This window comes from Oncorhynchus mykiss, chromosome 28 (assembly GCF_013265735.2).
Source record: "Oncorhynchus mykiss isolate Arlee chromosome 28, USDA_OmykA_1.1, whole genome shotgun sequence".
NCBI lineage: Eukaryota > Metazoa > Chordata > Actinopteri > Salmoniformes > Salmonidae > Oncorhynchus > Oncorhynchus mykiss.
The window spans coordinates 8946385-8974325 of record NC_048592.1 but is presented as its reverse complement, the minus strand read 5'-3'; the positions used below and the strand labels follow the sequence as shown (position 1 = coordinate 8974325).

The 27941-nt window shown below is 42.6% G+C and overlaps 1 protein-coding gene across 2 annotated transcripts; it reads right to left on the bottom strand.

Moving 5' to 3' along the window:
• Positions 1-3913: 3913 nt before the first annotated feature.
• On the bottom strand, positions 3914-19061 carry LOC110508453 (C-C motif chemokine 2). 2 transcript variants are annotated; one of them, XM_021588977.2, is made up of 3 exons: positions 18898-19061; positions 5490-5604; positions 3914-5286 (listed from the first exon to the last, which is right to left on the bottom strand). In XM_021588977.2, the coding sequence occupies exons 1-3, from the start codon at positions 18980-18982 to the stop codon at positions 5007-5009; spliced, it is 480 nt and encodes a 159-aa protein (XP_021444652.2). In that variant the 5' UTR covers positions 18983-19061; the 3' UTR covers positions 3914-5006. The 2 variants fall into 2 exon arrangements, with proteins under 2 accessions (XP_021444652.2, XP_021444653.2); XM_021588978.2 differs by lacking the exon at positions 18898-19061 and adding an exon at positions 5718-5904.
• Positions 19062-27941: the final 8880 nt, after the last annotated feature.

The following is a 27941-nucleotide window of genomic DNA, read 5'->3' as shown; positions in this document are numbered from 1 at the left end:
AAAGGTTTTAATCTGTCAGTCTGTCTTCATCACGCACATCCTGTATGTCACAATTTCTTATTATTATGTATTTGTATTTGTTTTGTTTTTCTGAGAACAAACTATCAGATATGTAACCTGTGGTTGAAACCAGGCCTGTATAAAGACATGCATATACGCACTATACACACACTATTCTACACACTCGATTCTAGAGTACAGGAAGTGGTGTTTTTGGTTATACGATGCTACGATTCAGTTCCAGTGAAAAGGTAGACACGCCACAATTATTTAGAAGATCATGGCCTCAGACTCAGATTAACACACTATTACTTTATTCATTTACCTTTAGCTACCCAGTGGTGTAAAGTACTTAAGTAAAAATACTTCAAAGTACTGATTAAGTAGTTTTGGGGGGTATCTGTACATGACTTTACTATTTATATTTTTAACAACTTTTACTTTTACTGCACTACATTCATAAAGAAAATATTGTACTTTCTACTCCATACATTTTCCCTGACACCCAAAAGTACTTGTTACATTTTGAATGCTTAGCAGGACAGGACAATTGTCAAATTCACGCACTTATCAAGAGAACACGTGGTCATCCCTGCTGCCTCTGGCCTGGCGGATTCACTAAATACAAATGCATATTTTGTACATAATTTCTGAGTGTTGGTGTGAGCCTGGCTAACCATACATTTTTAAAACAAGAACATTTTAATTGACTTTTACTCAAGTCGTTTTTTACTGGCTGACTCACTTCTACTTGAGTAACTTTCTATTAAGGTATAAAATACAATTAAATGATATTGGTCACATACAATTTTGGGGGGGCAGATTTTATCGCTGGTGTAGCGAAATGCTTGTGTTTCTAGCTTCAACAGTGCAGTAATATCTAACAATTCACAACAATACACACAAATCTAAAAGTAATAATGTAATTAAGAAATATATAAATATTGATTGATCTTCAAGATGTTCAAACGTTCATAGATGACCAGCAGGGTTAAATAATAATCACAGTGGTTGTAGAGGGTGCAACAGGTCAGCACATCAGGAGGAAATGTCAGTTGGCTTTTCATAGCCGAGCATTCAGAGGTCAAGACAGCAGGTGTGGTAGAGAGAGAAAGAGAGAGTCAAAAACAGCAGGTCCTGGACAAGGTAGCACATCTGGTGAACAGGTCAGGGTTCCCTAGCCGCAGGCAGAACAGTTGAAACTGGATCAGCAGCACAACCAGGTGGACTGGGGACAGCCAGGAGTCATCAGGCCAGGTAGTCCTAGGGCTCAGGTCCTCTGGTAGGGGAGGGAGGGAGGGAGACAGGGAGAACGAGAGAAGTAGAGGGAGCATACTTAAATTCACACAGGACACCAGACATAACAGACTGACCCTAGCACCCCGGCACATAGACTATTGCAGCATAGATACTGGATACTGAGACAGGGGTGGATCGGGGGACACTGTGGCCCCGTTCGACGAAACCCCCGGACAAGGCCAACCAGGCAGGATATAACCCCACCCACTTCTCTAAAGCACAGCTCACACACCACTATCGGGACATCAACACACCATCAACTTACTACCCTGAGACAACACTGAGTATTGCCCACGAAGATCTCCTCCACCACACGAACAAGAGGGGGCGCAAAACCAGACAGAAAGATCACGTCTATGACTCAAACCACGCACACCTCCTAGGGACGGCATGGAAGAGCACTAGTAAGCCAGTGTTTCAGCCCCCGTAATAGGGTCAGAGGCAGAGAATCCCAGTGTAGAGACAGGAGCCGGCCAGGCAGAGACAGCAAGGGCAGTTCATCGCTCCAGTGCCTTGCCGTTCACCTTCGCACCCCTAAGCACCTGTACTGACTTCACCTTCTGGATGATAGCGGGGTGAACCTAGTTGTGGCTCGGGTGGTTGAAGTCTTTGAGGATCTTTTTGGCCTTCCTGTGACATTGGGTGCTGTAGGTGTCCTGGAGGGCAGGCAGTGTGCCCCCGGTGATGCATTGGTGCATTGGTGCCCCCGGTGATGCAACCCTTGATTGTGGGCGGTGCAGTTGCCGTACCAGGCGGTGATACAGCCCGACTGGATGCTCTCAATTGTGCATATGAAAATGTTTATGAGGGTCTTAGAGGCCAAACCACATTTCTTCAGCCTCCTGAGGTTGAAGAGGGACTGTTGCGCCATCTTCACTATACTGTCTGTGTGGGTGGACCATTTCAGATTGATGGTGGGTGGACCGTCAGTGATGTGTACGCCAAGGAACTTGAAGCTTTCCACCTTCTCTGCTGCGGGTCCTGTCGATGTGGATAGGGGCATGCTCCCTCTGCTGTTTCCTGAAGTCCACGATCAGCTCCTTTGTTTTGTTGACGTTGATGGAGAGGTTATTTTCCTGGCACCACTCCGCCAGGAACGTGTTGAGCAACGTTAGCCAATTTAACTGATCAAATAATTGAGTTCATGATGTGAAAATTAGCTGGCAAATAAAGTCAGACAATTTTGCAACATCAGATGAGCTAATGTTAGTTACCTAACCAATTCGCTATAGTATTTACTGGTAACGCTATACGACTCCTTGCCGTTCCTCAAGTTATAATGCAGTGTTAGTTGCTTACTGGACCCTGGCAATCTGTGTGAAATGTTAACTAGCCAACGAACTAACTACTATATGTGAACTAATGTTTTGCCTCTACAGTATATGGTTAATTTTCAGAATGATAGAATTAGGTGAAAATGAGGCGTTGCTTGTTAAACAGTTAAGTGTAGCTGGAGCCGGGCCTGGCTTAAGCTGGATCCTACTATAGAGGTGCAAGGAACACCACACTCACTTCTTCTTTCTCACTTTTTCAATACAGTGGATAAAAAGGGGTATGCCAGGTGTACTCTCTGTCTGAAGGAGATCAATTATGCCAACAAAAGGGTATCATGCTCTGCTGGCACATTGTAGAACAGATATCCCCAGGCAGAACGTGTACAATGTAATAATGTGCAGTGTAGCCCAATGATATTGCTTTTGTTGTGTTAAACTTGACAGTAACACTTGGTGTGAGCGAGGGGGGATTATTAAACGTTTTACTCAGTGAATGTTATTTTTGCACACATGTAGCCTTGTGCACTTGATCTATGTCTACACTTATTCAGAGGGGTTGGGTTAAATGCGGAAGACACAATGATCAGGCCTTTCCCTTTCCCTACTATAGTGGCCACGATAATAGAGCAAAAATGTAATGCCTGTTTGTTTCATTCTATTTCTACTTAAGATAGCTCCCGAGTGGCGCAGTGGTCTGGGGCACTGCATCTCAGTGCTAGAGGCATCACTACAGACACCCTGGTTCAAATCCAGGCTGTATCACAACCGGCTGTGATTGGGAGTCCCATAGGGTGGCACACAATTGTCCCAGCATCGTCCGGGTTTGGCCGGCGTAGGCCGTCATTGTAAATAAGAATTTGTTCTTAACTCACTTGCCTAGTTAAAAAAAATAAAAATAATCCCAAGTGCTATATTTAGATGTGTGTCTGGTCACAAGCGTTCTATTGTGAAGGCTGTCATGGCTAACTGCAATGTTAGTGTATAGTTTTTTTTCTCAAGACTCGAGTGTCATTTGCTGTAAAGTCTAGGCAACAAATAACATTGGATTGCTTTCCTTACATTTTGCTGTGAGTTAGGTTCACATGAACCACTTTTTATTTTACACAAAGAGACTGATCATGTACAGTAGATCATGTTATTTGTTGTTTAATTAGTTTAAACCTGCAACATGTTTCAGTGCAAAACAAAAGTGTCACCTTTTTGGGCCCTCGCCAGTTTACATCCCCGTGTAATGAAAGGAGATGATTTAATGTTATTCATATGGGACAACTGTCATGTGATAGTGGCTTATTGTGTTAAGACTTAAAATACATCATGACCACCAGGTGACAAAAGTTATCATGATTATATCGTTTTATTGACTTAACATAAACACGCAGTATTGAGAGACAAAATGTACAAATATAAAGAACATTAAGAGGTAGCAGGGTAGGTAATAGATACAAATGTAACTTTAACACAGACAAGCATGTTATTTACATGTACTTTCTACTCATTTATCATGGCCGCTGTTGAAGTGAGCAGGGATGTGGGGTTTAAATGGTATTCAGATCAACCACTTGACTGTTACATGAACTTTCATTGTATTCCTTCATTCATTGTATACACTTCTACCCATATTTCTACCCTCGGCATCTGTTGCCAGGGTCGTAACCAGGGTTAGATTTTTAGTGAGGTCTGGATGCAGTAAATAAGCTTCAACTTTTAAAACATTTCTATACAAAAAAAAAATTATGTAATTGTATTTAGAGAACTGCAAAAACAAGCAAAATTGACCCCAGCCATGATCACCTTGGCTGCAGTAGGTTCATTCACCTCAGTCGATCTACAAACACAAAGCCTATTAGCTACACAATTGTAATGTTACATCCCTGAAAGGGGGGAAATATGAGAAAGGATTCACACTGACACATAGCATCAGCGAGGAAAGGAAAACATATGACATGATTTGAACTGTGTTGTTTGCATTTTGATTGCATGTTAATGTAAGTCTAGGCCTATATGGAAGAAAGGCCATGTGGAGATGTACATTCTAGTCATTTATCAGAAGGTCTGAGAAATGTATATAAAAACTAGGCTACATTCCACAAAGGTAGGCGAGGCAACGTACTGTACTACCATCATCCCAAGAGGCCTGAACCTTTCTCAAACATGCGCTAGTGGCAGCCAGTGCAATAAAAAAAAATTGATTTAAAAGTTCTGTGCTATGATTTTTTTTTTATTCAATATTTTACTAAAACAGCGTTGGTCCCATATATCAGTGACACAGAGAGTAAAAAAAAATAACTTTGTGTCCAGTCCTCATTGAAATGTTTATTTCTTTACAACATGCCGACATAGGCAGATGTCCTTGTACTGCTTTTACATTAGTTGATTTTCTTGCTCTCCTCCTAGAGGCAGAAATCCACGATTTAGACTTAACATCAATTGTGCTCAGTTACTCAATTGGTTTGTTACACCAGTTCTCTTGCGCCCTCTTCCCTCTCTCTTTCCTCCCCTCTTCCTTCCTTTCCCCTTTCCCTTTTTGGCTCCCTTCTTCTGTCCCTTTCCCTGCTTACGTGGCACTGCCGGTTTCATGGTCACTGTCTTGCCCTCCTTTCCCTCCTCCTCCTCTCTCTTGATTGCCTTGGTTTCGTCCACCTTTCCCATGGCCTTCCTTACCCAGTCACGTCCTGGGTCACCACAGATCGTCTTCCTTTCTATGGTGTGTAACCTGGAAGTAGATGAATCAAGAGGTCAATTGTCTCCTCTGGTGAGGTTATTTTTTTATTCACTTTGTCCTTTTCTGATCACGACATTGGTAGTGAAGTAAAACCAGGAGTTATGTATGACAGTGTAGGATACTCTCAATAGGATAAATTCTTATCTTTACTGTGTAGTGTGACTGTGTAGGAAACATGAATATAGGGTACTCACACTATGACTTTGATGGGACACAGTGCTGTAGTCTGTACGGTGTAGTCCACTACTTTCTTAGGGGAGATTATTTTCTGAGTCAGTTTAAGACAGCAAGTGTTGACTGGTCCAAAGCCTATACAGGGTAAAACATGGCAATACATTACTGGTTTACACACAGCTACACATTACATGCATACACCGTCGACACGCACACTTTCTGCCGTGAAATAAGAGGTAAGAACTCACTTGCATCGACCCCGGTCATCCATGTGGCTACACAGAGCAGAGAAGAGAACACCAGACTCAACCTCATTTTTAGGTGTTGGAAGTTTTCAGATTTGAAAGTCTTTAGGTATAGAAGTCTTCATTTGCTGCCCAGCCGTTCTGACTGATCGGCTATCTCTTAGCCCTGGCCTTATAGGTAGAGAAAGTTCCACCCACACCATTAGGTCTGATAACCCCCCCTCTTTCATCTTCCTCTTCTTCCTCCGAAACTATTTCCCCCCCACCCTGTGGTCTATCACTAACAGAGTGACTCTGCTGTGGTGGTGGAGAGGAAAATATGAGCGCTCACTATGAACGGAAGATTGTGACTAAAAGACCCCTCACAACAAATTAACACACACACACACACACACACGCACACACCTCTTATACTGGGCCACAGGTCTCTATTTAGAGAGATAGAAGACAGCGTGAGTTTGGTATTTAGTATTTTATTAGGATCCCCATTAGCTGTTGCAAAAGCAGCAGCTACTCTTCCTGGGGTTCACACAGAACATGAAACATAATACAGAATGACATAATACAGAACATCATTAGACAAGAACAGCTCAAGGACAGAACTGCCATCAATGTATAATATTAAACGCTGGACACGGGGAATGTATGAAATGATAGTGTATGCTGTGCAGTAGTAATTTGTGAATTCTTTCCCCCCTGAAGTGGAGAAATGGAGTGAGGTTTTCAGTGGGTGTGGGTGGGTGACAGTAGCAGAGCTTTTTTTACATTGTCTAAATGGGGCCTGTAGAGTTGCAATAGCTGCAATAGCTCTCTCCTTGTCCCATACAGTGAAGTCAATGTCATTATGTCCTTAGCTCAGGCCAGGTCTGAGTTAAACTTCACTGCTCCAATTCAATTGTGTATAGTTGTGTGGCATCGGCTTCCTATGTGACAGACAGCGGATGTGTTTTACCGTGGGCAAGGTTGCAATGGCAGCTGTACTTGCTGAGGTTGGACTTTGAAACGGACGCCACATGTCCACTTTAACACAGCACTAGATCGACAGGGCTAGGGAAGGAGGGAGGGAGAGAGAGGGCAGAGGCCCAAATATTCACACTTTTGCACAGCAGTATAGCCACTCCGGAGAGAAGTACTTAATGCCAGGCTGAGTGGCAGTATAATAGACCTGCTTTCCATCTTATTACCACGTCTAACTGAACAGAACAAGACAGTGCACACAGAGAGAGAGAGGAGGGTGAATGACAGGATAAAGAGAGGGGGAAAGGAAGAGAAAGATAGATAGATAGGGGACTGGACGGCAGTGAAATGAGGAGATGTAGAGAGGTGTATATAATGAGAGGGGTAGAAGGAGAGAGATAAGGAAGGGTAGAGAGGGAGAGGGGCCGAAGGAGAGGTATAGTAAAAGGGAGGGAGGAAATAACTAGGCCCCAGTTGGAGAAAAGAGATGATCACCACATTTGTATTCTCAACCATAACTCTTAACTCTAATGCTTGCTCTGATATTAGGAGTGAACCCTTGAATCCCGTCCCACGTGGGATACAGCTGAACGCATCCCAAATATTAGTTTCCTTTCTCGTCTGTCAGTAAACAACATCAAATCTCCAGCGACATAAAAGCCTGAATCACAAGCATCCAATCATTAGATTAGGACTTGGCACCTGCTTTTCCCTGTACACTCATTCAATCTGTGTGGAGATATATATCCTTACGCACATGCACGCGCACGCACACACACACACACACACACACACACTCTTTGAGAGTCATTGTCAACTCTCCATACAAGCACCCTGTTTATCTATGCAGGGGTGAGAATGGCTTGGTAGAATATTCATTTATTTGTTATTCATTTATTGGTTATTCCCTGGTTCTTTTGGATCACTGACTGCGCTGCAGATAGAAATTAGATTGGTGATACGGCAGGCGATTGGAATGAGCGTTGCAGGAAATTACAATCAATACTGACTCTCATATCCTCACCCGACATCGATCTGGGAGCTGAGAGGAGAGACTCATCGTAAACAGCCAGGAAACAAACATGACGGAGATAGAATAATGCACACACACACACACACACACACACACACGCTAATACTGACACACATGCACACAAATGAAGGGTTGCATTAAATAGGCTTATTGTTTTATAGAACCCTGAGGAGAGTCAGATAAGCACATGAGAGCCAGACAAATCTCCACCGTACAACACACACACACACACACTCACAGACACACACACACACACAAGCAGACAGACAGACACACACACACACACAGAGAGATGTGTTTGTTGTTCTCTTAGTGAATTGATTATGGCTGATCAAAGTTTGGCCTGTCACACAGATGTAAACATAATGTATAATAATAATATATGCCATGATTGTTTTGTCTATAAAAAAACATCAGCTCATGGCCGCTATTGAAGTGAGCAGGGATGTGTGGGTTAAATGCTATTCAGATCAACCACTTGACTGTTACATGAACTTTCAGTGTATTCCTTCAGCTTAAATACACTTCTACCCATATTTCTACCCCCAGCATCTGTTGCCAGGGCCGTAACCAGAGTTTGAGTTTTAGTTAGGTCCGGATGCAGTAAATGATCTTCGACTTTCAAAACATTTCTATACGACTAAAAAACGTTAAAATGGTATTTGGAGAACAGCAAAAACAAGCCAAATTGACCCCAGCCTTGATCACCTTGGCTGCAGTAAGTTCATTCACCTCAGTCGATCTACAAACACAAAGCCTATTAGCTACACAATTGTAATGTTACATCCCTGAAAGGGGGGAAATATGAGAAAGGATTCACACTGACACATAGCATCAGCGATGAAAGGAAATGCAAACAATACAGTTAACTAAACAATCATGACATCATTTGAACTGTATTGTTTGCATTTTGATTGTATGTTAAAAGGATCCGCCCCTTTAATTAAATGTTCGCCTAAAATGATATACCCAAATCTAACTGCCTGTAGCTCAGGACCTGAAGCAAGGATATGCATATTTCTTGATACCATTTGAAAGGAATCACTTTGAAGTTTGTGGAAATGGGAAAGGAATTTAGGAGAATATAACACATTCGATCTGGTAAAAGTTAATACAATTTGTACCATCGTCTTTGAAATGCAAGAGAAAAGCCATAATGTATTATTGCAGCCCAGGTGCAATCTATAGTTTGGCCACTAGATGGAGGAGGTGTATGTGCAAAGTGTTAGACTGATCTAATGAACCATTACATTTCTTTTCAAAATGTTGCATCATAACTGCCCAAATGTGCCTAATTTGTTAATGAATAACTTTTCATTTTCTAAATTATGCACTCTCCTCAAACAATATGAAAACTAGGCTACATTCCACAAAGGTAGGCGAGGCAACGTACTGTACCACCATCATCCCAAGTAGCCTGAACATTTCAAAAGTGAGGAAATATGAGAAATAATTCACATTGACAAGAGTGCTGCACTATCTGAGGCACATTGAGTATTCATTGCATGTTTTCATTGAAAACCTATGACTCCTGGTTGAGTGGACAGACAGAAAGACAGACAGGCAGGCAGGAGGGTGGGCAGTGTGAATGTGTGTAATAAAACAGCTTAATAACACTGCAGAGGTAATTACACTTCTGTAGAGCAGCCGCGCGTGAACTATTATAACACAGTACCAAAGCACTGGCTGCCTCCTGCCCAATGACTATTCCACAGATTGTAAGTGGCTGTGGAGGTGCAATGTGATGCTCCTACTTCACACTGTAGCTAGTGTGTGTGTGTGTGTGTGTCAGCTCCACCCCAAGGCAACCTTTTTCTGAGAGTGCCCACAGGGGTGGCAGAACCTTTGATTCCTCAAGTCTTTTATCATTTGCATGTTTAGCATGGTGTGTGTCTGTGTGTGTTCTTCTCTGTGGGTGGATGTAGTGGCTAGACTAGAGTGTGCATGGAAGTATATAGCCTCGTGATTGTTCTTTTATTTACTTACTTTTAATGACATTTTTTAAAACTTTATTTAATAAATATTTTCTTAACTCTATTTCTTGAACTGCATTGTTGGTTAAGGGCTTGTACGTAGGCATTTCACGGTAAGGTCTACACCTGTTCCATTCGGCGCATGTAACAAATAAAATTGTACGTTGATGACCTTGCTCCTTCAGAGAAGCCAAGGAACAAATGTAGGACGCTACCTCCCACAGCATGGCCTTCGCTCCAGATCAAAACTCCAAACCTACAAACCAAGGTTCCCTTTTTCCAAGCTATACGGAGGGTGCTCTAGCAAACAAACAGCAGAAACCTGAGGACACCGTCCAACCTGGAACTGAGTGAGTAGTGTTTGGTCTGATGCTATTTTGAAAGCCAAGAATATATATATCTTTTTTAATAAAAAAATAAAGTACATTACAATGATATATTTTACTTTATGGGGACTGAATGCTGAGTTAAGGCTCCCAGGTTTGCTAGGACAGACCAGATACAACTTAAATTAGCACTGAGGTGTGAAGTGAGAGGTGTCGAGGCCTTTGGGCCCAAAAAGTGGTAGGAGTCTTTGAAGCCCCATTTGAAGCCCCCTCCCGCTGTTCAAAGACCATCCACTGGAATTTTCTACAATAAATCTGCCTCCAGAAAAAAAAAAAGCTTCTCCCAAGTGGGTGTGTCACCTACTCCCGTTGTCTGCTGCACTGCTGCTTGGATTCCACCTGACGATCTGTTCACCGTCTGCCCTGGCCTGTCTCCCCCTGTCTGGTACAGGTACCCCCACCGCACTCCCCTCTCTCTCCCGAGCTTTCGCTTGCCTCCAACACACAACGCACTGTTGGGGCGAGTGATTCGGAACTTACAATGGCTAGCCCCAAGTCGTTATATATAAAAAATATTATATTGTACATTTTGCTATTTGTCTCATGACTCCTGCATGCTTTGTTGACTACGAACTTTCTTTATCCAACCGTGGGACAGACTATGTTTGTTCCCACACTCGGGAGGCCCAAGGTCTGTGTAACCACTGTCTATTGGTTACACAGACTTTTGGCCTCTCATCCTATTCTAACCACCTCTTGCTGGCTTTCTATTCATGTTACCTGATGAAATTGCTGTACAACATGATCTTGTTGCCATCTAATGCACATTCAGATGTCATAAATCAGCACTGTAGAGCTGTCCCTGTACTCTGCCGTGCCTTGATTGTATTACTGTTGATGATATCTGGAAATGTGCATGTACACCCTGGCCTGTCTAATGCTGCTAGCCCCAATTCTGACTTGTGCTCTGATATCTGCTTCACTGATTTCTGCTCTCGTAAAAGCCTGGGTTTTCTGCACGGTAACACTAGAAGCTTATTACCTAAAATGGATCAATTGAAAGTGTGGGTTCACAGCTCCAATCCAGATGTGTTGGTCATTACTGAGACGTGGTTAAGGAAGAGTGTTTTGAATACTAATGTTAACCTTTCTGGTTATAAGCTTTTTCTGCAAGACAGATCTTCCACAGGTGGTGGAGTGGCAATCTTTACTTTAGGATCACCTTCAGTGCTCGGTTGTCTCCATCAAGTCTGTCCCAAAACAATTTGATTTGCTGGTTTTAAGCATTCAACTTTCAAATAGCTCTTTGTTGACTGTTGCTGTGTGCTATTGTCCTCCATCAGCACCGGCCTGTACCCTACCTGCCCTAAGCTCTCTCCTTGCACCTTACACTAAGTCTGAATTTGTCCTGCTAGGTGACCTGAACTGGGACATGCTTAAACCACCTGACCAATTCCTAAAGCAATGGGACTCGCTAAATCTTTCTCAGATTATTACCAATCCCACAAGGTATGACTCCAAACACCCAGAAAAGGCTACTCTCCTCAATGTTATCCTCACAAATAATCCTGATAGGTATCAGTCTGGTGTTTTCTGTAATGACCTTAATGATCACTGTTTTACAGCATGTGTTCGTAATGTAGCTGCTCAGTGAAAGGACCTGTCCTGATTTGTCATAGACACTTACTAAAAAACTTTAATGAGCAAGCCTTCCTTCATGAACTGACCTCTGTAAAATGGTATAGAATCAGCTTGATCCCCTCTGTCGAAGATGCTTGGACCTTCTTTTTTTGATATTTTCAGTGGTATTGTTAACAAACACACCCCCAAAAAGAAAATGAGAATTAAAAACAGGTTCAGCCCCTGGTTCGACCGTGATCTTGAGTTACTCCACCTCAAGAATTACATTTGGCGAAAGGCTCGGCACAAGCATACTCAGGCTGACTGGCTGTGAGAAATAAGGCAAATGAGAAATAGGTGCACTCAGGTTATCCGGAAGGCAAAAGTTAGCTACTTTAAGGACAAGTTATCTCTCTGTTAGTCTAACCCAAATAAGTTCTGAAAAAAGGTTAAAGATCTGGAGAATAAACCCTCCTCCTCACTGCTGTCCATGTCCCTTAATGTTAATGATGTGGTTGTTGCTGACAATAAGCACATGGCTGAGCTCTTTAATCACCACTTCGTTAAGTCAGGATTCCTATTTGACTCAGCCATGCCTCATTTCCCGTCCAACATTTCCTCATCTCCTACCCCTTCTAATGCGACTATCCCCGATGCTTCTCGCTCTTTTTCCCCCTGCCCCACTACAAAGTTTCTCCCTGCAGGCAGTCTGAGTCTGAGGTGTTAAAAGAGGTCCTGAAACTTGACCCCCCAAAAAACATCTGGGTTTAGTCCCTTTCTTCTTTAAGGTTGCTGCACCTGTCATCGCCAAACCTATCGCTGACCTTTTTAACCTGTCCATCCTTTCTGGGGAGGTACCCATTGGTTTGAAGGCAGCCATGGTTTGTCCTTTACTTAAAGGGGAGATCAAGCGGATCCTAACTGTTAAAGGTATATTTCTATTTTGTCCTGTTTGTCAAAATTGTTGGAAAAACTTGTCAATAATCAACTGACTGTCTTTCTTGATATCTATAGTATTGTCTCGGGTATGCAATCTGGTTTCAGATCAAGTTATGGATGTGTCACTGCAACCTTAAAGGTCCTCAATGATGACACCATTGCCCTTGATTCTAAGCAATGTTGTTCTGCTATTTTTATTGAGTTGTCCAAAGCTTTTGACATATTGTAGACCACATTCCATTCTTGTGGGCCGGCTAAGGAGTATTGGTGTCTCTGAGGGGTCTTTGGCTTGGTTTGCTACCTCTCTCAAAGAGTGCAGTGTATAAAGTCAGAAAATCTGCTGTCTCAGCCACTGCAAGCCAGCAGTGGGATGCAGGGTGGTATGCCAGCAGCATAACACCCTGCACACCACTGCTGGCTTGCTTCTGAAGCTAAGCAGGATTGGTCCTGGTCAGTCCCTGGATGCTGCTGGAAGTGGTGTTGGAGGGCCAGTAGGCACTCTTTCCCAATGCCCCAGGGCAGTGATTGGGGACACTGCCCTGTGTAGGGTGCTGTCTTTTCGGATGGGACATTAAACGGGTCTCCTGACTTATTGCACTTATGGCACTTATTGTAAGAGTAGGGGTGTTAACCCAGGTGTCCTGGCTAAATTCCCATTCTAGTCTTTATACCATCATGGCCACCTAATCATCCCCAGCTTACAATTGGCTCATTCATCCCCCCCTCCTCTCCCCTGTAACTATTCCTCAGGTCGTTGCTGTAAATGAGAACGTGCTCTCAGTCAACTTACCAAGTTAAATAAAAATAAAATAAAAACCAAGGGAGTACCCCAAGGCTCGATCCTAGGCCCCACGCTCTTCTCAATTTAGATCAACAACATTGCTCAGGCAGTAGGAAGCTCTCTCATCCATTTATATGCAGATGATAGACTTATACTCAGCTGGCCCCTCCTGGGAATTTGTCTTAAATGCTCTACAACAAAGCTTTCTTAGTGTCCAACTAGCTTTCTCTTCCTTTAACGTTGTCCTGAACAGCTCCAAAACAAAGGTAATGTGGTTTGGTAAGAAGAATGCCACTCTCCCCACAGGTGTGATTACTACCTCTGGGGGTTTAGACTTTGAGGTAGTCATCTCATACAAGTACTTGGGAATTATGGCTACTGTCGTTCTCTCAGCACATATCAAAACTGCAGGCTAAAGTTAAATCTAGACTTGGTTTCCTCTATCGTAATCGCTCCTCTTTTACCCCAGCTGCCAAACTAACCCTGATTCAGATGACCATCCTACCCATGCTAGATTACGGATAAATAATTTATAGATCGACAGGTAAGGGTGCTCTCGAGCGGCTAGATGTTCTTTACCATTTGGCCATCAGATTTGTCACCAATGCTCCTTACAGGACACATCACTGCACTCTATACTCTTCTGTAAACTGGTCATCTCTGTATACCCATCACAAGACCCACTGGTTGATGCTTATATATAAAACCCTCTTAGGCCTCACTCCCCCCTATCTGAGATATCTACAGCAGCCCTAATCCTACACGTACAACACCCGTTCTGCCAGTCACATTCTGTTAAAGGTCTCAAAAGCGCGCACATCCCATGGTTGCTCGTCTTTTCAGTTCGCTGCAGCTAGCGACTAGAACAAGATGCAACAAACACTCAAACTGGACAGTTTTATCTCAATCTCTTCATTCAAAGACTCAATCATGGACACTCTTATAATGTTTGTACCATGTTTTGTGCTACCATGTTGTGTTGCTACCATGTTGTTGTCATATTGTGTTGCTACCATGCTGTGTTGTCATGTGTTGCTGCATTGCTATGTTGTCTTAGGTCTCTCTTTATGTAGTGTTGTCTCTCTTTTTGGGATGTGTGTTTTGTCCTATACTTATATATGTACACTTCCGGTCAAACGTTTTAGAACACCTACACATTCAAGGGTTTTTCTTTATTTGTACTATTTTCTACATTGCAGAATAATAGTGAAGACATCAAAACAATGAAATAACACACATGGAATCATGTAGTAACCAAAAAAGTGTTTGATTTTATATTTGAGATTCTTCAAATAACCACCCTTTGCCTTGAAGACAGCTTTGCACACACTTGGCATTCTCTCAACCACCTTCATCTGGAATGCTTTTCCAACAGTCTTGAAGGAGTTCCCCCATATGCTGAGCACTTGTTGGCTGCTTTTCCTTCACTCTGCGGTTAGACTTATGTATAGAGTGTTGGGCCAGTAACCGAAAGGTTGCTATATTGGCTCCTCGAGCTGACAAGGTAAAAATCTTTCATTCTGAACAAGGCAGTTAACCCACTGTTCATAGGCTGTCATTGTAAATATGAATTTGTTCTTAACTGACTTGCCCAGTTAAATAAAGGTTAAATATGATTCTTTTTAAAACATCTCAATTTGGTTGAGGTCGGAGGATTGTGGAGGCCAGGTCATCTGATGCAACACTCCATCACTCTCCTTCTTGGTAAAATAGCCCTTACACAGCCTGGAGGTATGGTGGGTCCTTGTCCTGTTGAAAAACAAATGATAGTCCCACCAAGCCCAAACCAGATGGGATTGCATATCGCTGCAGAATGCTGTGGTAGCCATGCTGGTTAAGTGTGCCTTGAATTCTAAAGAAATCACAGACAGTGTCACCAGCAAAGCACCCCCACACCATAACACCTCCTCCTCCATGCTTTACAGTGGGAAATGCACATGAAGCAATCATCCATTCACCCACAGCGTCTCACAAAGACACGGCGGTTGGAACCAAAAATCTCCAATTTGGACTCCAGACCAAAGGACAAATTTCCACTGGTCTAATGTCCATTGCTTGTGTTTCTTGGCCCAAGCAAGTCTCTTCTTCTTAGTGATGTCCTTTAATAGTGGTTTCTTTGCAGCAATTCAACCATGAAGGCCTGATTCACACAGTCTCCTCTGAACAGTTGATGTTGAGATGTATCTGTTACTTGAACTCTGTCAAGCATTTATTTGGGCTGCAATCTGAGATGCAGTTAACTCTAATGAACTGATCATGTGTAGCAGAGGTGACTCTGGGTCTTCCATTCCCGTGGTGGTCCTTATGAGAGCCAGTTTCATCATAGCGCTTGATGGTTTTTGCAACTGCACTTGACGAAAATTTCAAGGTTCTTGAAATTTTCCATATTGACTGACCATGTCTTATTAAAGTAATGATGGACTGTCGTTACTCTTTGTTTATTTGGGGTGGCAGGTAGCCTAGTCGTTAGAGCGTTGGGCCAGTAACCAAAAGTTTTCTGAATCGAATCCCCGACCTGACAAGGTAAAAAATCTGTCATTCTGCCCCTGAACAAAGCAGTTAATCTGATCTGCCGTTATTGTAGAAAATAATTTGTTTTTAACTGATTTTGAATTTGAGCTGTTCTTACCATAATATGGACTTGGTCTTTTACCAAACAGGGCTATCTTCTGTATACCACCCCTACCTTGTCACAACACAACTGATTGGCTCAAACACATTAAGAAGGAAATTAATTCCACAAATTAACTTTTAACATTGCACACCTGTTAATTGAATGCATTCCAGGTAACTACCTCATGGGGCTGGTTGAGAGAATGCTAAGACTGTGCAAAGCTGTCATCAAGGCAAAGGGTGGCTATTTGAAGAGTCTCAAATATAAAATATATTTTCATTTGTTTAACACTTTTTTGGTTCATAGTTTTGATGTCTTCTCTATTATTCCACAATATAGAAAATAGTAAAAATAAAGAAAAAACCTTGACTGATAGGTGATCTAAAACTTTTGACCAGTAGTGTGTATATATATATTTTTAATCCCAGGCCCCGTCCACACAGGAGGCCTTTTGCCTTTTGGTAGGCCATCATTGTCAATAAGAAATTGTTCTTAACTGCCTTGCCTAGTTAAATAAATGTGAAATAAATAAATAAATATAATTCTGAGCTCTCTCTTACCCCCTGCTGGTAGTGTACGTCTGAAAGGCAAGGGAGAGGGGGATAGAGAGCGCGGGAGGATTTCACGGAGAGGGGAAGAGGGAGGTAGATATTTAATTAGCTAGAGAAAGAGAGAGGGGGATGTTAGACAGAGAGAAGAGAGAAATGAAAAAATAGGAGGGAGGGAGAGGTAGGTATTCTATTAGCTAGATAAAGAGAAACTTTTTTTTTGTTTTTAACTAGGCAAGTCAGTTAAGAACTAATTCGTATTTACAATGACGGCCTACAAAATGGAAAAATGCCTCCTGCGGGAACGGGGCTGGGATTAAAAATGAAAAAGAAATAAAAATATAGGACAAAACACATCACGATGAGAGACACCGCAACACTACATAAAGAGAGACCTAAGACAACATAGCATAACATGGCAGCAATACATGACAACACAGCATGGTAGCAACACAACATGACAACACAGCATGGTAGCAACACAACATGACAACAACACAACATGGTAGCAGCACAAAACATGGTACAAACATTATTGGGCACAGGCAACAGCACAAAGGGCAATAAGTTAGAGACAACAATACAGCCACAACTGTCACTAAGAGTGTCCATGATGTATTCTTTAAATGAAGAGATGGAGATGAAACTGTCCAGTTGGAGTGTTCTTTGCAGCTCGTTCCAGTCGCTAGCTGCAGCGAACTGAAAAGAGGAGCGGTCCCAGGGATGTGTTTGCTTTGGGGACCTTTAACAGAATGTGACTGGCAGAATGGATGTTGTATGTGGAGGATGAGGGCTACAGTAGGTATCTCAGATAGGGGGGAGTGAGGCCTAAGAGGGTTTTATAAATAAGCGACAGGTATACAGAGATGACCAGTTTACAGAGGAGTATAGAGAGCAGTGATGTGTCCTATAAGGAGCATTGGTGGTAAATCTGATGGCAGAATGTTAAAGAACATCAAGCCGCTCGAGAGCACCCTTACCTGACGATCTATAAATGATATATCAGTTTTGTGAAAAGGTCAGTCTGTCACGTTTTAGGGAAGACCCAGATGCAGACAGTGTCGAAGTAACAAATGTTTATTACTAGAACAGGGGGCAGGCAAAACGACAGGTCAAGGACAGGCCAGGTCAGATTCCAAAAGGTACAGAAAGGCAGGCAGTCTCAGGGTCAGGGCATGCAGAGGTAAAAAAAAAAAATCCAGGGTGGTGTGACAAGGTACAGAACGGCAGGCATGCTCAGGGTCAGGGCAGGCAGAATGGTCAAAACTGGGAAAACTAGAAAACAGGAAAGCAGATCCCGGGTGGACAGCCATACCATCTGCCCAAGACGATACCGGGGAGACGGGATCCGGTGGCGGTCCGCTTGTCGTCGATACACGGAGGTGGTCTGTAGAAGAGCCGCTGGCCATCTCTTTGGCGGAGGGTAGCTTGGGGAGAAGAATGAAGTGGGCGGCTTTGGAATACCGGCCCACTACTGCCAAGATGGCAGTGTTGCCATCAGACGGGGGGGAGACCTGTGACAAAGTCCAGGGATATGTGAGACCAGGGACGGTGAGGGACAGGCAGAGGTTGAAGGAGACGAGTCGGAGCTTGCCGAGGAGTCTTGTTCTGTACAGGCGTCTTGTTCTTGCCGAGGAGTCTTGTTCTGATGCGGAGGAGTCAGGAACCATGGTAGGTCACCAAAAGTGTTTTCGCTCAAATGCCAGGGTCTGACGGGAGCCCGGTTGAAAGGCACTCCAGGACCAAGGAGCGGACCGCATCAGGAATGCTGCACCTCATGAACATACTTCCCTATTCCCCAGCTGAGTGCCGTCGCCAGGCACGAGGTGGGAAGGATGGTCATTTCTAAAGAACATTTTAAAACTTGCTCTAAGCTTAATCAACAGACAACACACTGACTATCCATGTACAGTATCTCATTCTTTCTCTAAATGTTCCCTCTCCCTCTTTCTCTGTCCATCTGCATCGTATCAGTCTATCTCTATCCTTCTCTGAATCCCTTCTTCACTCCCCTGTTTCTGCGTATCTGCTGTCTGTCTGGCCTTCGTCAGTTACAGAGGGAGGTATGATTAGTGGCTCGGCAGGCAGGGTGAGAGATGCAGCGTGAGATGGAGAGAAGACTGTCTGTCTGTTCTGAGATTCAACAGATCTGTCGATTATTCACCAGCCCGCTGCCTGGCTCAAGGCTAAACACACCACAGCTCACACACACGCACGCACGCACTCACGCATGCACACACGCACGTACACACGCGCCTGGCTTGCTGATGTATAGCTAATGGGACCCTGAGATAAGGTCAAGTTCAGTGGGGAAAACAGATGAAAAGTTGTTGATTCAAGTCCTGCAAGGGCTATACCCCCCAAATTCACTACAGTAGTAGACTGTACTTACCAGTGTCAGTGGTCGTTATTGAGAGAACGACAGTGAAGAGAGCGAGGCACGCTATTGTTCTGTGGCACAGCTGCATGGTTGCCATGGAGATGTTCTGTAGTGTTCTCAACTGTCTTCTTGTCTGATTCAGAAGGCTAGAACCGGCTGGAGGAGAGGAGATGACTGATCATTCTTGACCAGAGCCTCAGCTTTTAAACCCTAAAATTAGGAACCTGATCTGGTACGTCTGGATCTGTGGGGGGTTTTTCAGAGCGAGAAAGGGGTTGGCTGGGAGGACGGGGGGGAACACCCAACAAACGTCTGCATAATCATACGTTTCCTGTAAAGATTGTGTAATTACGACCATTGAATCAAAACAAACCCACATTTGTGGGTAGAAAGTGTCAAGTCCTTTCTACCATGACCAGATTGTGATCTGGTTGTCCACTGGTTGGTTCTTGGGGTCTTTGTGTGTGTGTGTGTGTGCGTGTGAACGACACAAAATGTGTCGAATAGCAGAGAACTAGCTTTTTTTTTTAAATGATCGGCCTCATTGCAAAATATGTAGAATAGTATGACATTAGCTATACAACTGCACATGTTTCTGTATGCCTCATGGCAATATGTGTAGAATAGTATGACATTAGTTATAAAACTGCACATGTTTCTGTATGCCTCATGGCAATATGTGTAGAATAGTATGACATTAGTTATAAAACTGCACATGTTTCTGTATGCCTCATGGCAATATGTGTAAAATTGCAGGAAATGAATCCTTGCTGAGACCTTACAGGGAGGCTTCATGAAACTGGGGTACGTGTATTTGTATGTGTATGTGTTCCACCGTGAGGGGACGGGGTCCACAAGTGGGGAAGTCAACAGATGTGTTTGGGCTTTTCCGTTCCCTGAAACCAAGTGCACCAGCCCACACCAATCCTTTGGGGACGTTTGGTATGGTTGGCCTAGGGCAGGGAAGGGCAGATTTGACAGGGGTGGGGGACACAACAAAATCTGAAGTCATCATGATGGGCCCCCCTACATTGCGAGCAAAATGTTTTAGTGTCCCCCCTCTTGACAGCTGAGGTAAAAAAAAATATATATATATATCTTAACTTAATTTCCTGCAATTCTACACATTTTGCTATAGGCTGGAGAGAAATGTTTGCAGTTTTTAATTTGATATCTAAGTGAGACTGACTGACAAAATATTTGTTTTCTTAGCCAGGTCAGTAATTCGACCATAATAACAAGTTTAGATAGACTGTCAGTGACTGACATAACAAGAGAAAAACAGCTGATACACAACCATATTACGAAATTGCACCTTGTGTATTCTACTAATCTAACTCTCAACAGTAAGTTGACTGTGTAAAAAATAAATAATTCCAATGATCCGAGGGCTTTCAGATGGTCGGCGGGCGGCTAGTTGCTCATCCCTGGACTAGGGGAAGCTTCTTACCCTCACCAGCATCTTATCAGGCAGAAAGGTTAACCACAACAGGGAATATCGATGATGACTTTTTGCAGTGTGCAGACTGCACTCTCCTGTACTTCAGATTGCACTTTTGGCAAAGATAGGAAATGAGCGAAAAGATGCCTTTTTGGATAAAAAGGTAACTCATAATATATGCAGAAACGTATTGCCTAAAGCTATTGAGATGCATCCGTCCCATTGATTTCCTTAGAGACAGCTCTGTGTCTGTGTTACATATGAGTTTGGTGTGACAGGAAACAGGTAGATGGTGTGGGTATTGAGTCATGTATGGACCCATGGGTTGGGTAGTCATGCCTTTCAGGGCACGGCCTGTCTCCAGACTGCATTGGGCAAGGTGTTTTTTTGGTGTTGTTGTGGTCGTTGAATAATAGAAACGTTCAGATAAAGTGCACCCTGAAATGGTGAAAGACAAATGACCAAATGTCTTGAATTCATGTTTGAAAACGCCATTATTCTCTAGTTCTGCATTGTGATTCCCCCTTCATGAAAAGCAGAAGTAGGCCTAGACTTTACCAGCAGTTTAGTCATTCAGATCCGTTTATCTGAATGAAGATGTAGTTTAAGCTGTTGCGAACGTCTTACGTTTATGAATTAGAAAGGAAAAGAGAAACTGTGACAACAGAAGTTCTGCTTTTTTCATGCATTCTCTAAATCCCCATTCATAATCCAGAGTTTGATCGTTGCCAAGAGCCTGACCTATCTCTTACTTGGGAATGTCATGCTGGGTTTAGTTTAGATTTGTTATCTTTGTAAATACAGTGTACCCCAAAAAAAGACATACTGTAATATGTGATGTCGGATGCTGTCTCGAAAAAGCCTGTGTCAATGACTGATCATGTCCAACGTTTCTTTGGCTGTGTGAACCTCTCCCCTACTTCAGTCTAGGAGACTCTGTATGAATATTTTGTGTGTAGCATCCATCTGACCTGACCTCTAACCCACTCTACAGTCAGAGCTCTAGAAAACCCTTTAGTGACTGATGATGATGTGTCATAACTAATGCTGTGTCATGGAAAGTATGTTGACCTGCAGCTCAGTTGGTAGCTCATGATAGGGCTTGCAATGCCAGGATAGGGGGTTTGATTCCTGGGACCACTCGTACGTAAAATGATATGCTCTCATGACGTCGCTTTGGATCTGCTAAATTCATCTGCTAAATTGCGTATATTATAATATTATGATGATGATTATTATTTGATTGATGTCTGTCTAGTTGGGTCCATGGTTGGGGTCAATTCTAATTCCATTTAAAATTCCACCTAGTATAAAAACAATGGACTGCGTGACTTGTTTTAAGTCATTTTTACATGGATTTGTATATTGCCAGTATAGCTAACATGATCCGCCTGAATGGCTGACGGAATTGGAATTTGTGGAATTGTTTGGGAATTGAAATGGGAATTGAATTCTTGGAATGCACCTAACATTGTAATTGGGAAGAATTTAATCATCACTGAATTCAGAGACTGACCAGGAATTTGAATTGAATTAAATGGAATTTACAATGAGGGGGAATTGAACTAGAATTGCATTTGTGGAATTAACCCCAAACCTGGTTGTGTTATTTACTTCTCTGCCCTCTTCTGACTATCATGTGCAACCTGTCATCAAACCTTCATTACATTCAGGTTGGCTAGGAGTTTAAGTTATCTGTAGATAGGCCTCTCTCAGCCCAGAACATGGCTTAAAGAGAACTAGTTTGGAAATGACTATCTCCATGCTTACCCATTCATTTGCACACAAAAATGTGATGGAGGGAAGGACGACAGAGAGAGAGGGGATTCCCACCATAGGAATCCCCAGACAGACAGAAATAGAACAGACAGGGAGATACAGTCACACAGTTATTTGATACAATACAGCCATGGAGAATTGCATTGCAATTGAGTTCTGCACATATACAGTATGTTAAATATGACTTAGCTAATATAACCTGGTGGCACATTAACATAGACTAGCACTAAGGCTATACTCTCTTTGTCTCTCAGCTGCAGAGCAACCCCCGGGCATAGAACAGAGGCCTGTGTTTGTGTGTGGGCAACATACAGTGTGTATTTTTTGATCACACATGGGCTGTGATAACGGACGACAGAGTTCCAGTCTCTCCTACACACTGTGCTCACCCTATCAACATGGCTGCAGAGATAGGAACGTCCAATCGTTGCCAAATTAGCTTTCTTTAAGAATAAGTAATGGTTAAAAGCCTGGGCAAAAAAAAAATAGGCCTGGCACGAAAATAGGCATGAATGATCAGTTCCCGACGGAGATTGCAGAACAGCGCAAAGTTCTGTACTCCATGGCTATTCTAAACTACTATAAACTAATACAAAGTTCTCATAGAGGAGGCAAATAATGGAACACCCAACATTATCCATGGTAGGGATAATAATAATAATAATAATAATAATAATAATAATAATAATAATAATAATAATACAAAAATAATGATAGAAAAGCAATAAATACAATTATTGTTAAAGAAATAAAGTACAACTACACTGTACCTTTCAAGATAGGGAATGTTGTAAAAGAATAAAAAATAAAAATAAATATTCCATTAAAAGTATTTTATAAATGGACAAGACAGCATTAGAAGAAAGGATAAATGGCAAAATAACACATCTTCAAATATGACTGATTGGAACACAAACGACTAATTCAACGCGGTGGAGATAAAAACACAGCAGACAGAAGGTGCGGTATGTGGGTGTGTGTGGATGTATCGTGATGGATGGTCTGGCGTGTGTTTTTGGTGTTTGGAAAAGTGTGGCGTTAAATGAGTGGGAAAGGAAATGTTTGCATATCCTAGAGTCATATTTGAATGCATACATTATATTTATTTTTTAATAGCTATAATATTGCTATTCAAAAATATATACGGTATATATTCAAATATCTTGCATATCTTTAATTTCCATCATTAACAATTGATATGCGTAGTCATGTCAGCAGTTTGTGCAAAGGATTGTTACCTAAGATATGTATGTATTTATATGTATGTTTATGTGTATATCTACAGTTGAAGTCGGAAGTTTACATACACCTTAGCCAAATACATTTAAACTACATTTTTCACAATTCCTGACATTTAATCATAGTAAGTCTTAGGTCAGTTAGGACCACTTTATTTTAAGAATGTGAAATGTCAGAATAATAGTAGAGAGAATGATTTATTTTAGCTTTTATTTCTTTCATCACAATCCCAGTGGGTCAGAAGTTTACACACAATCAATTAGTATTTGGTAGCATTGCCTTTAAATTGTTTAACTTGGGTCAAAAGTTTCAGGTAGCCTTCCACAAGCTTCCCACAATAAGTTGGGTGAATTTTGGCCCATTCCTCCTGACAGAGCTGGTGTAACTGAGTCAGGTTTGTAGGCCTCCTTGCTCACACATGCTTTTTCAGTTCTTCCCACAAATGTTCTATGGGATTGAGGTCAGGGCTTAGTGACGGCCACTCCAATACATTGACTTTGTTGTCCTTAAGCCATTTTGCCACAACTTTGGAAGTATGCTTGGGGTCATTGTCCATTTGGAAGACCCATTTGCGACCAAGCTTTAACTTCCTGATGTCTTGAGATGTTGCTTCATATACAGTGCCTTGCGAAAGTATTCGGCCCCCTTGAACTTTGCGACCTTTTGCCACATTTCAGGCTTCAAACATAAAGATATAAAACTGTATTTTTTGTGAAGAATCAACAACAAGTGGGACACAATCATGAAGTGGAAAGATATTTATTGGATATTTCAAACTTTTTTAACAAATCAAAAACTGAAAAATTGGGCGTGCAAAATGATTCAGCCCCTTTACTTTCAGTGCAGCAAACTCTCTCCAGAAGTTCAGTGAGGATCTTTGAATGATCCAATGTTGACCTAAATGACAAATGATGATAAATACAATCCACCTGTGTGTAATCAAGTCTCCGTATAAATGCACCTGCACTGTGATAGTCTCAGAGGTCCGTTAAAAGCGCAGAGAGCATCATGAAGAACAAGGAACACACCAGGCAGGTCCGAGATACTGTTGTGAAGAAGTTTAAAGCCGGATTTGGATACAAAAAGATTTCCCAAGCTTTAAACATCCCAAGGAGCACTGTGCAAGCGATAATATTGAAATGGAAGGAGTATCAGACCACTGCAAATCTACCAAGACCTGGCCGTCCCTATAAACTTTCAGCTCATACAAGGAGAAGACTGATAAGAGATGCAGCCAAGAGGCCCATGATCACTCTGGATGAACTGCAGAGATCTACTGCTGAGGTGGGAGACTCTGTCCATAGGAAAACAATCAGTCGTATTTTGCACATATCTGGCCTTTATGGAAGAGTGGCAAGAAGAAAGCCATTTCTTAAAGATATCCATAAAAAGTGTCGTTTAAAGTTTGCCACAAGCCACCTGGGAGACAGACCAAACATGTGGAAGAAGGTGCTCTGGTCAGATGAAACCAAAATTGAACTTTTTGGCAACAATGCAAAACGTTATGTTTGGCGTAAAAGCAACACAGCTGAACACACCATCCCCACTTTAAAACATGGTGGTGGCAGCATCATGGTTTGGGCCTGCTTTTCTTCAGCAGGGACAGGGAAGATGGTTAAAATTGATGGGAAGATGGATGGAGCCAAATACAGGACCATTCTGGAAGAAAACCTGATGGAGTCTGCAAAAGACCTGAGACTGGGACGGAGATTTGTCTTCCAACAAGACAATGATCCAAAACATAAAGCAAAATCTACAATGGAATGGTTCAAAAATAAACATATCCAGGTGTTAGAATGGCCAAGTCAAAGTCCAAACCTGAATCCAATCGAGAATCTGTGGAAAGAACTGAAAACTGCTGTTCACAAATGCTCTCCATCCAACCTCACTGAGCTCGAGCTGTTTTGCAAGGAGGAATGGGAAAAAATGTCAGTCTCTCGATGTGCAAAACTGATAGAGACATACCCCAAGCAACTTACAGCTGTAATCGCAGCAAAAGGTGGCGCTACAAAGTATTAACTTAAGGGGGCTGAATAATTTTGCACGCCCAATTTTTCAGTTTTTGATTTGTTAAAAAAGTTTGAAATATCCAATAAATGTCGTTCCACTTCATGATTGTGTCCCACTTATTGTTGATTCTTCACAAAAAAATAAAGTTTTATATCTTTATGTTTGAAGCCTGAAATGTGGCAAAAGGTCGCAAAGTTCAAGGGGGCCGAATACTTTCGCAAGGCACTGTATCCACATAATTTTCTTTGCTCATGATGCCATCTATTTTGCACCAGTCCCTCGTGCAGCAAAGCACAACATGATGCTGCCACCCCCGTGCTTCACGGTTAGGATGGTGTTCTTCGGCTTGCAAGACTCCCCTTTTTCCTCTAAACATGGTCATTAGGGCCAAACAGTTCTATTTTTTGTTTCCTCAGACTAAAGGACATTTCTTCAAAAAGTACGATCTTTGTCCCCATGTGCAGTTGCAAACCGTAGTCTGGCTTTTTTATGCCAGTTTTGGAGCAGTGGCTTCCTCCTTGCTGAGCGGCCTTTCAGGTTATGTCGATATAGGACTCATTTTACTGTGGATATAGATACGTTTGTACCTTCTTCACAAGGTCCTTTGCTGTTGTTCTGGGATTGATTTGCACTTTTCGCACCAAGGTACGTTCATCTCAAGGAGACAGAACGCATCTCTTTCCAAGGCGATATGACGGCTGCGTGGTCCCATGGTGTTTATACTTGCGTACTCTTGTTTGTACAGTTGAATGTGGTACCTTCAGGCATTTGGAAATTGCTCCCAAGGATGAACCAGACTTGTGGAGGTCTACAATGTTTTTCTGAGGTCTTGTCTGATTTCTTTTGATTTTCCCATGATGTCAAGCAAAGAGGCACTGAGTTTGAAGGTAGGCCTTAAACTACATCCACAGGTAAACCTCCAATTGACTCAAATTATGTCAATTAGCCTATCAGAAGCTTCTAAAGCCATGACATTATTTTCTGGAATTTTCCAAGACAGGCAGAGGTCAGTAATCCAGATCAGAGTCCATAAGGTACAGAATGGCAGGCAGTCTCGGGGTCAGGACAGGCAGAGGTCAGTAATCCAGATCAGAGTCCATAAGGTACAGAATGGCAGGCAGTCTCGGCGTCAGGGCAGGCAGAGGTCAGTAATCCAGATCAGAGTCCAAAAGGTACAGAATGGCAGGCAGTCTCGGGGTCAGGGCAGGCAGAATGGTCAAAACCAGGAAAACTAGATAACAGGAACTAGAAACAGACAGGAGCAAGGGGGAAATCACTGCGGACAAAATTAACTGGCAACAGACAAACAGAGATATTGATGTTGATGTTAAAGGTGACGTTTTTTGTTGACCTCTGGCTGTGGATATTAGTCACTTTGTTCCACAACTGATGACCTACATGACCCATAAGTTCCATGATCGTCACATCAGGCCATGCTAGAAAGGACAGATGGATCAAGAGAGACGCTCAAGTGTTTTAGTACTATATCTCTTGACACAATGATGAAAATAATCATGGCCTCTAAACCTTCAAGCTGCATACTGGACCCTATTCCAACTAAACTACTGAAAGAGCTGCTTCCTGTGCTTGGCCCTCCTATGTTGAACATAATAAACGTTCTCTATACACCGGATGTGTACCAAACTCACTAAAAGTGGCAGTAATAAAGCCTCTCTTGAAAAAGCCAAACCTTGACCCAGAAAATATAAAAAACTATCGGCCTATATCGAATCTTCCATTCCTCTCAAAAATTTTAGAAAAGGCTGTTGCGCAGCAACACACTGCCTTCCTGAAGACAAACAATGTATACGAAATGATTCAGTCAGGTTTTAGACCCCATCATAGCACTGAGACTGCACTTGTGAAGGTGGTAAATGACCTTTTAATGGCATCAGACCGAGGCTCTGCATCTGTCCTCGTGCTCCTAAACCTTAGTGCTGCTTTTGATACCATCGATCACCTGCTTTTAATCAGGGCAAGGTGACCGGAAACATGACGTGTAGCTATTCCCTCCGCAAGGCAATCAAACAAGCTAAGCGTCAGTATAGAGACAAAGTAGAATCGCAATTCAACGGCTCAGACACAAGAGGTATGTGGCAGGGTCTACAGTCAATCACGGATTACAAAAAGAAAACCAGCCCAGTCACGGACCAGGATGCCTTGCTCCCAGGCAGACTAAATAACTTTTTTGCCCGCTTTGAGGACAATACAGTGCCACTGACACGGCCCGCAACCAAAACATGCAGACTCTCCTTCACTGCAGCTGAGGTGAGTAAAACATTTAAACGTGTTAACCCTCGCACGGCCTCGCAAGGCCCAGACGGCATCCCCAGCCGCGCCCTCAGAGCATGCGCAGACCAGCTGGCTGGTGTGTTTACGGACATATTCAATCGATCCCTATCCCAGTCTGCTGTTCCCACATGCTTCAAGAGGGCCACCATTGTTCCTGTTCCCAAGAAAGCTAAGGTAACTGAGCTAAACGACTACCGCCCCGTAGCACTCACCTCCGTCATCATGAAGTGCTTTGAGAGACTAGTCAAGGACCATATCACCTCCACCCTACCTGACACCCTAGACCCACTCCAAT